Source organism: Aulonocara stuartgranti (genome assembly GCF_965226115.1).
Source record: "Aulonocara stuartgranti genome assembly, chromosome: 12".
NCBI classification, from domain to species: domain Eukaryota; kingdom Metazoa; phylum Chordata; class Actinopteri; order Cichliformes; family Cichlidae; genus Aulonocara; species Aulonocara stuartgranti.
The window spans coordinates 39,429,450-39,445,567 of NC_138948.1; the positions used below are offsets into that span (position 1 = coordinate 39,429,450).

At 42.7% G+C, this 16,118-nt stretch overlaps 1 protein-coding gene across 2 annotated transcripts in view; it reads left to right on the top strand.

The window, feature by feature from the left end:
- Positions 1–16,118, top strand: part of zfr (zinc finger RNA binding protein) — a 39,271-nt gene that overhangs the window by 18,449 nt on the left and 4,704 nt on the right. The window contains exons 9-19 of one of the 2 annotated variants that reach the window (XM_082555316.1): positions 2,571–2,761; positions 2,844–2,963; positions 3,545–3,690; positions 4,261–4,426; positions 5,013–5,215; positions 5,918–6,068; positions 6,632–6,773; positions 8,707–8,804; positions 9,648–9,743; positions 13,547–13,658; positions 15,049–15,146. In XM_082555316.1, the coding sequence (XP_082411442.1) occupies positions 2,571–2,761; positions 2,844–2,963; positions 3,545–3,690; positions 4,261–4,426; positions 5,013–5,215; positions 5,918–6,068; positions 6,632–6,773; positions 8,707–8,804; positions 9,648–9,743; positions 13,547–13,658; positions 15,049–15,146 (1,523 nt within the window). Of the gene's footprint in view, positions 1–2,570; positions 2,762–2,843; positions 2,964–3,544; positions 3,691–4,260; positions 4,427–5,012; positions 5,216–5,917; positions 6,069–6,631; positions 6,774–8,706; positions 8,805–9,647; positions 9,744–13,546; positions 13,659–15,048; positions 15,147–16,118 lie in introns of those variants that run through there. The other variant, XM_082555317.1, reaches the window with a different exon arrangement.

Below are 16,118 nucleotides of genomic sequence, written 5' to 3' on the forward strand. Positions count from 1 at the left end.
CCGCCCAGATCTTTCGGTAACTGTAGTGTCTCCAATTTAATTTTGGGTTTTCTTCCTGCCCAAATGAAATCCACCAGCCTTATTATTACTTTAATGTCTTCTGATTTCAAAATTGCAAACAACATGCCTGTGGGATATAATATTTTGGGTAGGATTACCATCTTAATGAGATTTATTCTTCCCAGAAATGATATCGGAAGTGACCTCCATCTTGTCAGCTCCCAAATATACAAAACCTGATGGTGCCCAGTGAAAAGGTCCCCTCCACTACACAGTCATTACAACAGATTTATCAAAATTTACTTTACATCCAGATATAAGACCAAAGTCCTTGATACACCTGGTAAGAACAGGTAGAGAGTTGGCAGGGTCAGTCAATGTCAGAAGAATATCGTCTGCATAGAGCAGAATTTCAGGTTGTTTATCCCCAATTTTAACTCCATGAACACTTGGATTTTGTCTAATGGTCAGAGGCTCAATGGCCAAAGCAAATAATAGTGGTGACAATGGGCTACCTTGGGCTGTACCTCTGCTCAATGTAACTGGGGAGGATAGCAAGCCGTTAGTTAACACAGATGCTGTTGGTATTTGTATATAATTTTGATCCACCCCAGAAAGTTTTTTCCAAACTCAAATCCCATTCAATTCTACCAAATGCGTTTTCGGCATCCATAGAAACAACAACCCCAGGCATTTGATAAAGATTTATAAAATGAATAATATTAAATAGGCGTCGAGTATTGTTATAAGAATTCCTCCCCTTAATGAAACCTGTCTGGTCAGCATGCACAATAGAGCACATTACCTTTTCTAGCCTAAGAGCCAGTATCTTTGAAAGTATCTTATTATCAACACCAAGAAGGCTCATAGGCCTGTAAGATGAGCATGAATCCGGGTTTTTATCTTTTTTAGCTATCAATGTTATATTAGCCTGGTACATAGATTCTGGGAGTTTCGATTCTTCAAGTGCTTTATTAAAAACCCTTAATAATAAACTATTTAACTTCACTTTCATTACCTTAAATTCTACTGGGAAGTCATCTGCCCCAGGACGTTTCCCTGACTGCAGTGCAGATATAGCTTTATCCACCTCCATCAGTGTTATGGGTGACTCCAGCAGGCTGACGTGATCTTCAGAGAGCTGAGGGAATACTAAGTCGAGTTAAGCCTTGTTATGTCCATCTCAGACTGGTATAAATTTGTGTAGAATTCTCTAAAGCACTCATTAATCTGACGGTTTCCTACTTGCCTTTCACCATTCACATCACACATTAGGCTTATTAGCTGATTCAAAAAGCCGTCGTCTGGCAAAAAGGACGTCTCTTTCAGCCTTTCGCATTATCAAATTACGCAAAGATGTCCTAGCAATTTTAAGCTCACTTAATGTTTCAGCTGATTTTGTTACATAATATTGTTTCTCCAGCTTTTTTATATTATTCTCGATCTCTAACTGCCTTGTTAATCGTTGTTTTCTTTTATGACTTTTGTATGAAATAATCATTCGGCGCATATATATTATCTAGAAGAACAGTTTCCCCATGCAACATCCCTTTAACCAAAATATATCTTCCTTCATTGTCCTTGTGAGTGGCTGTAGCAGTGAAGGGAAGGTTTTTGTGTATAAGGGTAATAAACCCCCTTTTATTTGTGGAGTAGGATGAAAAAAAATTTGACCAACCCATTCTCTACAGTATTTGTGTTCATCATCTGTCAGATGGGTTTCTTGCAAAAAAGCAACGTGAATCAAATCTTTCTTCAGACAATTTAGACTTGACTTTTTTTCACCACATTGTTGGACCCTTTAACATTCCAAGTACTTATCTGGCATATAAGAAGAGTAATATATATTTTGTGTTGTTACATATTTAACCAAATCTGCATTTGACCAGTCTGAACCTATCGACCAAAATAATTGAGCATAAAACAAGAACACTGGTTCCCAGCAAAACCTGAACACAAAGCCTGGAAACCTCAACCCTCCCCAACACAAATAACAAATCCTCAGCGTCGCACATGGTCTCATTTTCGGGGCTATTGCTGGCTGCTATGTCACTGCTAGTTTTCGCTTTGACTCATCGTTTGCATATTTCTCTCTCTCTGCTTGAATCGAAGGTGTGCAAAAAACTTGTCTAAAGACATTATATAAACATTCGAGGCAATTTGTTGGCAAAATGAGCTAAAATACTAATATTTTACAGCTGGCCAGTGCAGAGCTCATAAACTCACATCTGCTCAGTGCAACGCATCACATGACACATCACGTGGTTAATAGGTTCAGACTGGTCAATTAATCCATTCTAAATACATAGGAGCAGGTTTTCAGGCTTGTCCCTCCACCACATTCAATAATCTAAAGATTGGCATCTTAATAAAATGCCTGGCTAATGTTGGGCTTGAGTAAGAAATCACACGTTTCCTGTGATAAACAGTTTAAAGGTACAGAGGTGAGCATCAAAAGCATACCTTTCCTTTGTAATCCACTAAACACACGAGCTGTGTAGTTGTTCTGTGACTGTACTTCACTTTCTAGGTTTTATGATGATTAAATACGCGTCATTGGTGACATGCAGGTGGGAACAAATTACAGACCACAGTGAAGATGGAAGATTCCAGGGCAGAGGCCAAAGTCGAGGCCTCTAAGCCTGTCGCAGCCTCTTCAGGGTCCCAGGAACCCAAGAGTGACATTCCAGATCTTTCCACATCATCCCTTGCTGTACTGCAGAGTGATGTTCAGCCTGTTGGCCATGACTATGTTGAAGAAGTGAGTTTGAACAAACTGGGACATACTTGGGAACAATGCAGGAATTCAAACTTGGAGTGTAATGTGTTGCTTTCTTTTCCAGGTCCGCAACGATGAAGGCAAAGTCATTCGCTTCCATTGCAAGTTGTGTGAATGTAGTTTCAATGATCCAAATGCAAAGGAGATGCATCTAAAAGGTCGCCGGCATCGCCTGCAGTACAAGGTTAGTCTTCAAGCACTTCCCCAAATTAACAGCTGACAGCAGGAAATGCTCTTTTGATAACACGTGTTCCTATCATACACATGAGGGAAAGCCGTCCCCTGATCCAGTCTGTGTGTTTGAGCACTGCACAGGTGAACTGAGCTAAACTCACCTATCTTCACATACAGTGTTGTGCAAGAAGTCACTTTGTTATTTTTTACTTTCATTCAGCCAGACTGTAGCAGCTTCTCCTCTGTGACGACAGGGCACATTTTCCTGCCACACACTGTACTTTATTTACTTCACTCCCCTTAGACAGACGCTCAGACTGCATGCCCTGCTTTGTCACGTCGCACACGCTCCTCTGGTCGTACCCCGTTGTACTCGATGCTTTTCAGAGCCTCTCTCAAGGATGGAACCATTGTTGTCCACACAAAAGACAACTTGGCAGACAACTAATTTTAAACTGTATCTCACAGCACTTTGTTACAGTATCATCATCATGATGTCGTCCCTCGTGGCATATGGTCAGCGGGGGGCACAGCTGCTTAGCCTTACGTTTATAACCAGTCGAGTTCTTGATTGCAGTTTTTGTTTTGTAGAAAAAGGTAAACCCAGACCTCCAAGTAGAAGTCAAACCCAGCATTCGAGCCAGAAAGATCCAGGAGGAGAAGATGAGAAAGCAGATGCAGAAAGAAGAGTATTGGAGAAGAAGAGAAGAGGAGGAGCGCTGGAGAATGGAGATGAGGTATGGCTATGATCTTGTTATTAGTGGGTGGAGATGGTGGAGTCATGTATGCACCAGTGCCTTATCAAAAGGTCACCTATGGGCTGTAATATTATGTCTGTTTGCGTAATTGGTTGTTACATTTTAATAATAATAATAATAATAATGGATTGCATTTATATAGCGCTTTTTGGGACCCCTCAAAGCGCTTTACAATGCCACTGTTCATTCACTCTCACATTCACACACTGGTGGAGGCAGCTACAGGTGTATCCACAGCTGCCCTGGGGCAGACTGACAGAGGCGAGGCTGCCATATCGCGCCATCGGCCCCTCTGACCACCGGCAGTAGGTGAAGTGTCTTGCCCAAGGACACAATGACCGAGACTGTCCGAGCCGGGGCTCGAACCGGCAACCTTCCGATTACAAGACGAACACCCAACTTTTGAGCCACGATCGCCCCATTTTCCTTCTATAAAGTACAACAGATGATACATGCTTTTTTCCCAGGAGCAGTGAAACGTTTCTACATGGTGCAAGAAGCAGACAGATAAAATATTTGAGTGAGACCAGTTCTGGTTTACATTTTCAGGCGTTATGAAGAAGACATGTACTGGAGACGCATGGAGGAGGAACAGCACCATTGGGATGAGCGGCGTCGTATGCCAGATGGAGGATATCCACAAGGGCCTCCGGGCCCTCCTGGTCTACTCGGAGTCCGCCCTGGCATGCCCGGCCTGCAGCCTCAGGGGCCTGTGGTAGGAGATGTCTTTGGGGTTTTTGTAATAAGACACTAATAGAGTAGTTGTAAAATAAATAAGCTCTCAACAGAGCTTATGGTTGACGGTGCCACAGACTGAAAGCTCTGTCCCCCAGTCTTTAGTCATGTACAGGGAACAACTAACAAAGTCTGAGCCCATCACTGAAAACGATGAGCATGCTGGACTTAGCAGTGAACAAAAGGAAACAAGAGCCTGGCTGATCTTTAGGATATAGTTCTAGGAACTGTGGACCCCTCTGCTGCCTGCGGTTCTGTTGCACTAACGAACATTTGAGGAAGATTTATGGCTTTTGCAGTGAAGGCTCCAAGAACTTAGCTTTTCTCTTATCTGGTTGTGTATTCTGAGTTTGACTACAATGACCATCTCTTGTTTGAAGTAACAAAAAATGCAATTGACAGTTATTGTTAAAAAATAACGCGTTTTTTTTCTTGGTTTGGCTTTTAAGAGGTGAAATGTATCATTTGAAAGTCTGTTTTTTTTATACCTGTTTAAGCTTTTTGATCTTAGCGCTGGCATGTCATTTAATAAAACCTAAACCTGTTTGAACTGTTCCATCTTACAGCCTCCACGCCGGCCCGACTCCTCAGATGACCGCTACGTTATGACCAAGCATGCAGCCATCTACCCCTCAGAAGATGAGCTTCAGTCCATCCAGAAAATTGTGTCAATTACAGAACGTGCTCTCAAACTGGTGTCTGACATAATTACAGACCAGGACAAGACCAAAGAAGAAGACAAAGAGAAGAAAGAACCAGCAAAAGACAGGTCTGTGGGTGGATGACAATCTTTAGTTTTAGTAGTAGAACAGTCTTTGATGAAGCCCCTAACCCACCGAGACAGTTTCAAGGTCGGTCAGGAGCCAGTGCCGAAGTTCAGATCATTTCTGTTTGGCAGATCCAATAGCCCTTTACCACTGGTACGTACTCAGCCTGGCTCTTTTAGGGTGTGCGGTTAGGTTGTAGTAACCTTGAGGTTAGAGGTCAAGTTGAAATGTGTGATAAGCTGAGCACACAGTGATGCAGGGTTTTGATATTCATACTGTGGGTGCATCTACTAGGTGGCCATTGCCACTATTTTTAGTACCTTCTCCTACTTAGTACCTACTTCCAGCTGCGTTGCTATAACAACCCAAGGCACATTGAGGTGGTGCTGTTCACATGTATGTAGTGCTGCAGAGCTGTGCCCCCGTCTTGTCCCACATGTGTGCGCTGGGTCGGAGATGCTCTGAATCTCACTGTACGTGTGTGTAGTGACAATAAAAAGGCAAAACAACTGACACAGTGCAGTCGGTGCTCCTGGGGAAGGAGGGGGTGTAAGATTATGCTGAGAACCACTTACTCCAAGGTTTGACTCTCGTGTCCAAAGAAAAACTGATGTAGTGACATGGCTCTCCTGAGGCAGGAAAACTCGCTGACTTAGGGGGATTTCAAGTCTAATAGTTGCTGTTGTGCTTTGCTCATTTCCCAGAGCCCTGAAGGGAGTGATGAGGGTTGGTGTCCTGGCCAAAGGCTTGCTGCTCCGTGGGGACAAGAATGTCAATCTCGTCCTGCTCTGCTCTGAGAAGCCCACCAAGAGCCTCCTCACCTCCATCGTGGAGCACCTCCCCAAACAGCTAACAGTAATATCTTCACCATGTCACCCCACACTTGTTCTTTAGTGGCAGCTTTGACAGACACCCCACTTAGATCACCCGCCTCAGTTCGGACACAAGGCATACAAACTGCTGTTTTTATGAAGACCAACTTCTTTCTTCAGATTGCCTAAATATTTACTTGTGAATATGCCTCAGAGTAATCTGTTAGATGAGAGTATTGATACGGCAGCCTGTCATGTGACCTGTTGTGTACTTGCACCAGTTCCAGTATTTTTGTGCCCCACAGGAGACTTCCTGAGGGGTCCTCATGAACTGAATGAGGGTATAAACTGGAGGGGTTCAGCAGCTTTCAGGGATGAAGAAGCTCTGATTTGCTTGCTGTATATTACAGAGTTACCGTACGCACACACAGACTGGGGCTGCGATGCAGAGTAACCTCACTGCTATGAAGCTGGTTTACCTTCTTAACCATCACAGGGTTTAACTGTACATATGAAAGTGTCCACTGAGCTGACTACGTACGCCACTCAAGTTATTTCTTTTGGAAATGAATTGATTTTCACTTTTTAAAAAATGTTCTCCTCCAGATGGTAACATCAGAGAAATATGAAGTCAAAGGGTCTGTCCAGGAAGCAGCCATCATTCTGACGTCCTGTACCGAGCCAAAGATGCAAGTGACAATCACGCTGACTTCACCCGTCATCAGAGAGGAAAATGGCCGGGATGGAGGTTGGAAACCCAAGACAGCCTTTCGCTTTCTTTTTTTGATATTTATCTCTCTGTAAAATCAGTTTCAGTATGTTGGTTGACGCTCTGAAGAGCACTGTCCTGCTGGCACACGGTGGTTTTGCCGTTGTAGTGGTCTAGTCAATGTTCCTTATTTGATTCAGCTGAAAGAGCTCATTAACATGAGAGATCATTTCTTACCTTTACTGTGTTGTGCACAGTGTGAACTGCCTTTATGTAAACAGCAAATTATAGTTTTTAAAACCTAAATGAAACCTCAGATTTCTATAATCTGCTTTATGAGACGTCCAACCTAAAGATTGTCTGAGTCTTGTAATTGCGTGGTTCTCATTACTACTTTGTTTTGTTGTAAAGAAAATGAAAAGGGTATGTGCCAGCAGTATTGCTCTCGTGCTTTTGCTCTGTAATTCTTACCTCTCAGATGCTATCGTTATCCTTTAAACAAAGCATGATCAGTGTTTGCATTGTGTTAAGTCTAGTTATTCCCAGGTGAGATTCTGTTTTGTTTCCTGTGTTTCAGGGGATTGTTTCCATTTTGTTGTTGGGAGACATACATTACTTTTTTTCCAAATTTCCATCAAGCTATGCGACAAAAGACAATTCCTGTACGCGTCTAAGTGATAAATGAACAGACGTAGGAGACACGACATGTCTTAAAGTTTAATCTGAACTAGTTGTGCACAGGTGGGAATTTTGCGTTGCTTTTGTAATCAAGATTTGGCCGAGTTGGAGAAATTTGGTTGTGATTTTGTCACAGGAAACAAATGTTCCTTTTGTGTACTGAACACTTCACCATGCTGACGTCCCCTGTTCTAAAGTGCTCCCCTGAGTTGATTCGTGTCGTCTTTTTACATAAACTGCACTCAAAATTGGGCTCAAAGCAGCTCATGTTTAGCTAAAAGCAAACACCTTTAACCTCAGACATTATGAAAAAGGAGTACAAACGATTTGAAGATGGTCAGCTATTCTACTGAATCAGTAACTGTGATGATTGTTCTGAGGATTATTCTTAGGGGAGTATTAATAAAAGTTCAGGAAAGGAGACTATGGCAGAGGAATCTGTGGTTGCACCTGAATATGGCTTCTGGTATATAATGATTGTTGGGGTCTTATTCCAAACTACTGATGTTAGGTTTTTGCATGCATGATATCCTAACCCTTTTGTTTTCTTGTACTTCTCCTCTTCAGCAACCATTGCTTCCTCTTTTTATATATATATTTTTTATCTATATCTATATATATATCTATATATAGATATATATATCTGATGTAATATACAACTTGAGCACAGAGTTAAATTTTTCCTCCCCCTCACTTTCTTTCGACACTAGTACATCGTCTCCTATGAAAGGGTTGGTAGGGCCTGAGAGCTTCGGAAGGATTTTTGACCAAGGTTTTCTCACATCCCAAAAACTTTGCCACACCTACTGTTGCTGTGCCACTTTTTTTATCAGGTCACTTGCTATTTGCCCGTTCTTCCTAATTGTAACACAGTTCATCATTAGCTGTCGAATCCCTTGATTCTCAGTGCTTGAACAAGAAACATCTACAAAACGTCCATATTAATTTACCAGTTGCCAACAAACACAATTACCTGATAAAACAGTTTTGGCTTCAAACATTTGTGACCAAACACTCAGTGTAGCTATGGTATTGGTCTGTTCGTCTTAGGTGAGTCTGTAAACATAATGACCTAACATGCTGTACACTGTCTGCAAACAAAACTTTGACATTAGTGTTTTGCTGTGTTTTTCAAATGTCAGTGATCTCTTTGAAATTCTGAAAAAGCAAGTGTAGGTTGTTACGGAAAGAGAAGCTGGTATGTGTGGCAATGTGTTTGTTCTCTGCCAGCCTCGCTGACCTGGTCAAACACCCATTCCTCATCACCATTTTGACACTTGGAATTCATTTTTAGATGTAACCTCGGGTATGGTGAAAGACCCAGTGGACGTCTTGGACAGGCAAAAATGCCTTGACGCTCTGGCTGTTCTGCGCCACGCTAAGTGGTTCCAGGTTCGGAACATCATTTTACTTTCTTCTTGTAGCCTTATGAGATGCATTATTTCAGTATATTCATTTGTTTGGTTTTTTTGGGTTATAATTAAACTATTTATAGCAAAAAAACACACACACACACACACACACACACACACATATATTCAAGGATGTCATCTGTGCCAACAAAAATCTGGTCAAAGTATGTTGTATGTAGAGATGATAACCCAAGTTCATTTGAATCTCTCACAAAAAAAACCTCCTAGCAAAGAATTGGCATCCTTGTATCCCCAATCCAATTTAGACTGACATATAGTGACATGTGATTCCATAAGGCTGCACAGTAACCAGCACAAGGTTGTACCATCCAGAAGTGCTTTCATGTTCAATGTTTGTATTGTTTTATTCTATATATTTTGTACAATGAGGATTGAGAGAAAAAGGAACATCTGTATATTTTGCTTTGATTTTGCTACCAGGCAAAACACAGGCAAAGTAAAACAGATTTCCTTGCCTCTTTCAGTCCTTATATTCTCCTCTCAGGTGGACTCTTGTACTTTAAGTCCCTGTTTGTGAGATACCTGGACAAATCTGGGGTCAGGGTTTAGAAGATGGCAAGAAAAGTCCTCATTTCTTGTGCATCTTGCAAACTGTGACTTCCCTTACTAACTGCGAGGTCCAAGACTACTGGGAATGGCAGCTGATTGCAAACAGTTATGGCTTATATGCAAATCGAACCATACTCAAGCTTCCATTATGCACAGTAGTATTTGGAGCCTCTACAATGAAACTGATTAACGTGTTTGGTCCATCTCTTATCACGCTGGGTCACTCCATAAACCTAACTTTATTGCATCAAAGGCTAGAGCCAATGGTCTTCAGTCCTGCGTGATCATCATCCGAATCCTGCGAGACCTCTGCCAGCGAGTTCCCACGTGGTCAGCATTCCCCGGATGGGTAAGTGCCATTAACATTAGACCTCAACCGCAGTGCGTTTTGACACTTTGCGGTTTTTATAATGGAATTGTAAAATTCAGAGAAATTTCTATGGTGGTCTTGACTATCCTTCAGATGCCCCCCCAGGCACCTCATTGTGTGGGTTAATATGCTGAATGAAGTCTGTTTAGTGCTGGAGGAAATGGTTCATTTGTTGCTTTGCCTTCATGTGCATTGAATTGATATTACAGTCACAGAAAGTGTTGTGGTTGTTTTGATAAATCAGATTCTCAAAGACTAAAATGAAATAAAAATAGAAATGAAATTTCCTTAATTTTCCATTTCTGATTATAGAAGAATGTTCTCATGAAAAATAAAAATGCAGGGACGAAGTTACCCTGCCCAGGATGGGTATACAGAGGCCCCACTACAGAGTCCCGTTCACAGCTGGTGGGCAAAGAGAAGACAACAGTCCACCCTCCTGTGGCCTTACCACCTCCAGTAGATGCCATAAGGGTGAAGTGACAATCAAGGGTAGAGGCTGTGGCATTCCAGTTCCCGGCTGCTGGGACTGGCTATAGAGATCGAAAATGTGACGTCATTTCCGGAGTAAAACCGCAAAGGATTGTAGGTACAAGTGGCTACTGCGCACAAGACAACAGTCACACAGAGATAAACAGAGACGCAAAGAATGGCAAGAAGCTGCTGTATTATTAACTGCCATAGCCGGTCGCATGACAGCCGCTGGAAGCTGACGGGTAAAGCGATCGGTTTTTATCGGATTCCTTCGTGGAAGAAAAATTGTTCAAGTCATGTTTCCGAAGTCACGAAGAGGCGACGGAGGGCCTGGATTGTGGGGCAAGTCCCGAAACACACGGTGGTACAAGAAATCCCTTTCACTGGAAAGAACAGTGACTGTCGCTGCCCCCTCTCTCTTCTAGTACTGCGGAGCAAAGAGACAGACAGGACGGCCGGGGACGTCGCTGGGTTTTCTTTGCCCCGTTCTGATTTTAGTGGGGCGACCATGGTTCAGGAGGTTGGGAAGCTCATCTTGTAACCGGAAGGTTGCCGGTTTGATCCCCAGCTCTGTCTGTCTTGGTCATCGTGTCCTTGTGTCCTTGTGCAAGACACTTCACCTACTGCCTACTGGTGTTGACCAGGGCAGCTGTGGCTACAACTATAGCTTGCCTCCACCAGTGTGTGAATGTGAGAGTGATTGAATAGTGGAATTGTAAAGCGCTTTGAGGGTCTTGAAAAGCGCTATATAAATGCAATCCATTATTATTATTATTATTATTATTATTATTATTATCATTATTATTATTATTATTATTATCATTATTATTATTATTATTATTATTATTGCTGTGGCTGATGCCACTGGACTTTTAGTGTTGTTTTTATGTTTTTACTGTGTGTTCTCCCTGGCCAGAGGTGTTTTTAACTGTTTTAAATCTTTTATGTGAAATAAATTATATTTTGGTAATCAAGTTTTATATTGTTCTATTGCCTTGGCTACTCCACTGCTCTGTCTGTTTTTTGAAGGGTTGCCCTTTACTTAGAATAAAACCTGGTGTCCACCTACATATCGGGCTACTCGGCACATGTCAGTGTCCTGTACCCATCCGCCGGTAAACTGGAGCTGGGCTTGTTGCAGGAATCTGAAGTTACCAAACCCTTCATGAGTGTATGCACTCACACTTAGGACCATATAATTATAAATATGAGCACGATGAAAGCTGGGCAGCACGCTAACGTCTTTAGTCCGCTCTGTGTGCTTATATGGGTCTAACCCTTTCAACCCTTTGATTTTTTTTTTCCCTCGTACCTTTTTTATTTATTTTTTTAATTTTTTGGCCTTTTGTCTGTCTTGTCTGCCGTGCTCTCCTTTGTTTTGTACATAACTGTTTTTGGAGCAAATAAAATGCAAGTAGGGATTAAAACAGCAGAATTAATGATTACCCCTTGCTGGAAGTGCTAGCGCTTGATGCAGTGTTTTAATTTTGCTGCCACTCGTACCTGCAAGGCAACGCGTGAAAGTCACGTGGTCTGTCGATCTCTGAATGTCACCTCTTTGGTTGGGAAGGAGCCTGAACTGATGTGTGAGGCTAAAGAGACACTCTGGGATCTGATCCAGTCTCGAGTTGTCCTTGGTTAGAGGCTGTGGGCAGGGGTGGGTATTCTTGTACCCCTCTGGCTGGCTACCTGTATGTTGGGATTTTTCCAGTGAATATTTGGTATATTGGGACTCTATTGTTTCCATTGACCTTTGTGTCAGGGAACAAGTCCTGACTTATCGTTTGTAGTTATGCACTGAAAAACAGTTCCCAGTACTCATTCTGCTTCAGCCGTTTCTGCTGGTACTGACTTGGTTTTTAGGGTTTCCCATTAGGTCGTAGTACCTGGTACCAGGTAATTTTTTTTTATTTTTAGTCTCTATTCGGCTGGTGTACTAAGCGATCGAAGTTCATTCAATGTACAACATTGTTGTGTTGTGTGAGTCACATACTAATGTCATGGGGCTTTCCACTGTTTTGCTGTAATGACCTCACACACATTAGTTGGTACTCGATTGTAATGGAAAACGATCAAAGCCGAGTAGAGTCTAGCCGTGTTGAGCCGAGTGCATGCTAGTGGAGAGCGGCGTTTAGAGCCACTGGGTGCAGTGCTGGCGGGTAACCATTTCTCAGCGCTAATGTCCTGCTGAGAGACTTCGACCCTCATGTGGCCAACGACGGTGAGACCTAAGGGGGCATGACTGGAAGAAATGGCCTGCCTGATCTGCGCCTGAATGGTGTTTGGTATGGACATGTCATTAGCACACAAGTCCAATAACAGAATACCATGTTTGAACATAAGGGTGTTCATAAGTGCACGCAGCACTGGGACACCCTAGGTCACGGGTTGATTTTGTAATTTGTGCACTAAATGTGGATGGAGTGCTACTGAGCTCAGGACGTAATCCGGCAGTGGAAGGGCTACTTCAAGGATCTCGTCAGGCCCACTAACAAGCCTTTTGTAGATGAAACTGAGTCCAGGGATGAGGGGGAATGATCCGTCCAGTACCGGTGGCCCTGGGGTATATCGGATCGTATTGGTGAGGAGCATCAGCTTTTCATTTTTGTTGTGGAATGCTGGACCAGCTCATTGTCCCCCTGAGGACATTTGAAATGACTTGGGAGTTTGTCCTTAATTCTTAAGGACATGACTTTAAGGTCAGGTTTATCGGCTGTTGGTACTTGTCCAGTATCTTCAGATTTTTTATTTTTTTTGTCAGGCCACACTGTGCACCCTGGAGAAATCTGCCAAAAACTTACAGATGTTAAAGCTGTGAGAATTCCTGCTCTAAACGTCTTGGTGCATGCTCAGTCCATAAACACAGAAGAGCCATCAGGCCAGGACTCTGCAGTCTATTCACACCTACAGGCCAGTGGACACTCTTTCAATGATGAGGATGTATCATCCTGGACAGGTAGGAACGCTGGTTTGAGCGCCGAGTCAAGGAGGCCATTTACGTGAAAAGGGAAAGACCATCTCTGAATCGAGGAGAATCAGAATCAGCTGTTTGGGATACTGCTCAAAGCCATTTCAAACCTTCCACTGAAAGTCTGGCTCCTGACTGTTGAACTGTGTAAATGCTGAACTCAGCAGCTACAGCACTAACAAAGTCAGAAACCTTTCTAAAGCTTTGCTGGTATATTTGAAATATTTAAAGGTAGTGTAAAATATTAGGTATCTTAATTAATAAAAGTGGTGTGAGAAAAGCCACGATGCTGTTCCCAACCATCTCTAACATCTTCTGTTCCTCTGTGTGCTCTGTTCAGGCCATGGAGCTACTGGTCGAGAAGGCCATCAGTAGCGCGTCTGCCCCTCTGAGCCCCGGTGATGCACTGAGACGTGTCTTTGAATGCATCTCCTCTGGGATTTTACTCCCAGGTAAGGTGGTTTGGCTTTCTTTTGCATTGTTAGTTTTGTACTTGAAGAAAATTGATTCCATTTCTGTTCTTAAATCAAAACTAAATGGCAGAACGGTGGGCCAGTTCTGCTTCTGTTCTTGGCTTTTGAGTTATTAAAGTTTTGTATTCTCCAGATTTTATTTCTTTTCAATTTTCTTTTTGTTTTGGGGTTATCTTCATTTCCCCTCATTTAAATTATATTTTTCATTAGTTGCAGTCATGTTAAATGTTCTAATATAGGTGGTATTTGTCAGGGAAACATGTAAGAAATGTCTAATAGTAGCAAAATGTCTTTCAGCTAACTTCACAGTGAGTTTTCTGGGTTTAAGCTCTTTCACAGGAGGAACTGAAACCATTGTTCTGATCAAAGCTACAATTTCCCAATTTAAATAAGGCTATTTCACCACTCCCATTGTGTGACTGTGGTGAATGCATTCATTATGAATCAAACTTCCTTCCCTTTGTTCTGATCTGGGATCTGATTGCTTCAGTCAGGGAAGCTGAAGGGCTTCAGTAAAATATCACCAACAAAAATCAACCCCTGTAGCTCTTCGGTGTCCACAGGTCAGAGGTGCTGAGAACGTGAAATACTGAGGGAGCACTGAATTGTGAACATTTTCAGGACTGATTTTATAACCATGCAGAAGTATTGGGTGTGTTTCTGTACCCACGTCCTTTATTGCTCCTAATTCAGCTAGGTTTCTTTTAGCCGTTAACATTTGTTTACCTCGTGTGCTCTCCCGACACTTGGATCGCGTTTCAGCGCAGGCAAATTCAAATGCTCCAAAGGAACACTTTTAAGAGCACACCAGATGCAGATGTCTGGGCATGAAGCTGTGTGCACCCATGGCTGTAGATCAGGAGGCCGATCCAAATAGCCTTGGGGGAGATAGCAAGCCCCAGTTTTTCTGTGATGCATCCTTTGGAGCCGGGGTGTGAATGTTAGAAAACAATTAGCATAGGAAAATGCCCGGATGAATGGAGCAAGTTATTTGTGGTGAGTTTTTGCAGCAAGTGAAATCGTTCACTGGCAATCAGGATAAGATGGTCCGAGTTTGTAGAGTAGATTTGCTTCTGTTTGCTAATGTTTATAGGACCACCTTGTGTCTTCCTTTTATATTTTATTTTCCCTTGCTGTAAGAGCTCTAAGAGCAGTAAAGGCTGCACTTGGTGTAAACGCATCTAATGCTTTATGCAAGAAGATATAAAGAACCAGATCTGTGACAATCAAAGGGTTTGATGGGTGGTTTTATATTCACATTAGAAATCGTAACGTATACTCAAACCTCCAACATCTGGCCTATTGGCTGGTTGGTGTGTTGATCAGTAGGATTTGAATACCTCCTAATGAACTGTGTTTTTCCCACTAGGTGGACCAGGACTGGTAGATCCCTGTGAAAAGAAGCCCGTGGATACCCTGGCGACTTTGGGAGAGCAGCAGAGAGAGGACATTACCTCAAGTGCCCAAGTAAAAAAATCTATATCTCTGTAAACATGCAGCCACGTTTAGCATTTGAAAATTTTTAAGATGAGTTGCTGCTGCTTTTGTTTGATTTTTAAGATTGTGGTTACATGATCGTAAAGCATTTCTCCTTCAAAGATCTGTTAGATTCAGCACCTGGCAATCTGATTGTTGTGTTTGACATCATTAGCATTAGAGATAAGATCAGATGACCTTTATTAGTCCCACAGGTGGGAAATTTCTTTCGTTACAGCGAAAGTGCAAAGTTATGTAGCAGAAATTAGAAAACACTGGAATGGAATAAAATAAAAAATAAATTACTATATACAGTAGAATAAAATAGAATACAAATGCTATATACAACTGAGTAAAAAAATACAAAAGTACAACTTTGTCAGAAAAAGAGTATTACACTTAGTGTTATTGCACATGTGTGGATGTGTGTGTTTGATCAGTTGAAGTCTTTGTTGTGGAGTCTGACAGCAGTGGGGAGGAAAGACCTGTGAAATCTCTCCGTCCCACACCGTGGGTGCCGCAGTCTCCCACTGAAGGAGCTGCTCAGTGCTGTCAGAGGCTCCTGCATGGGCTGGGAGATGTTGTCCAACAGGGATGACAGCTTAGCCGCTGTTCTCCTGTCACTCCCCACCTCCACTGGGTCCAGAGGGCAGAACAGAGCTGGCCCTGCGGATCAGCCTGTTCAGTCTCTTCCTGTCCCCAGCAGACCACACCGTAAAAGATGGCTGAGGCCACCACAGATTCATAGAAGGTCTTTAGGAGTGGGCCCTCCACTCCAAAAGACCTGAGTCTCTGCAGCAGGTACAGCCTGCTCTGCCCTTTCCTGTAGAGGGCGTCTGAGTTATGAGTCCAGTCCAGTTTGTTGTTCATATGAACACCAAGGTACCTGTAGCTGTCCACAGCCTCGATGTCCATACCTTGGATGTTCAGTGGTTGCAGTGGAGGATGTTTGTGCCGGTGGAA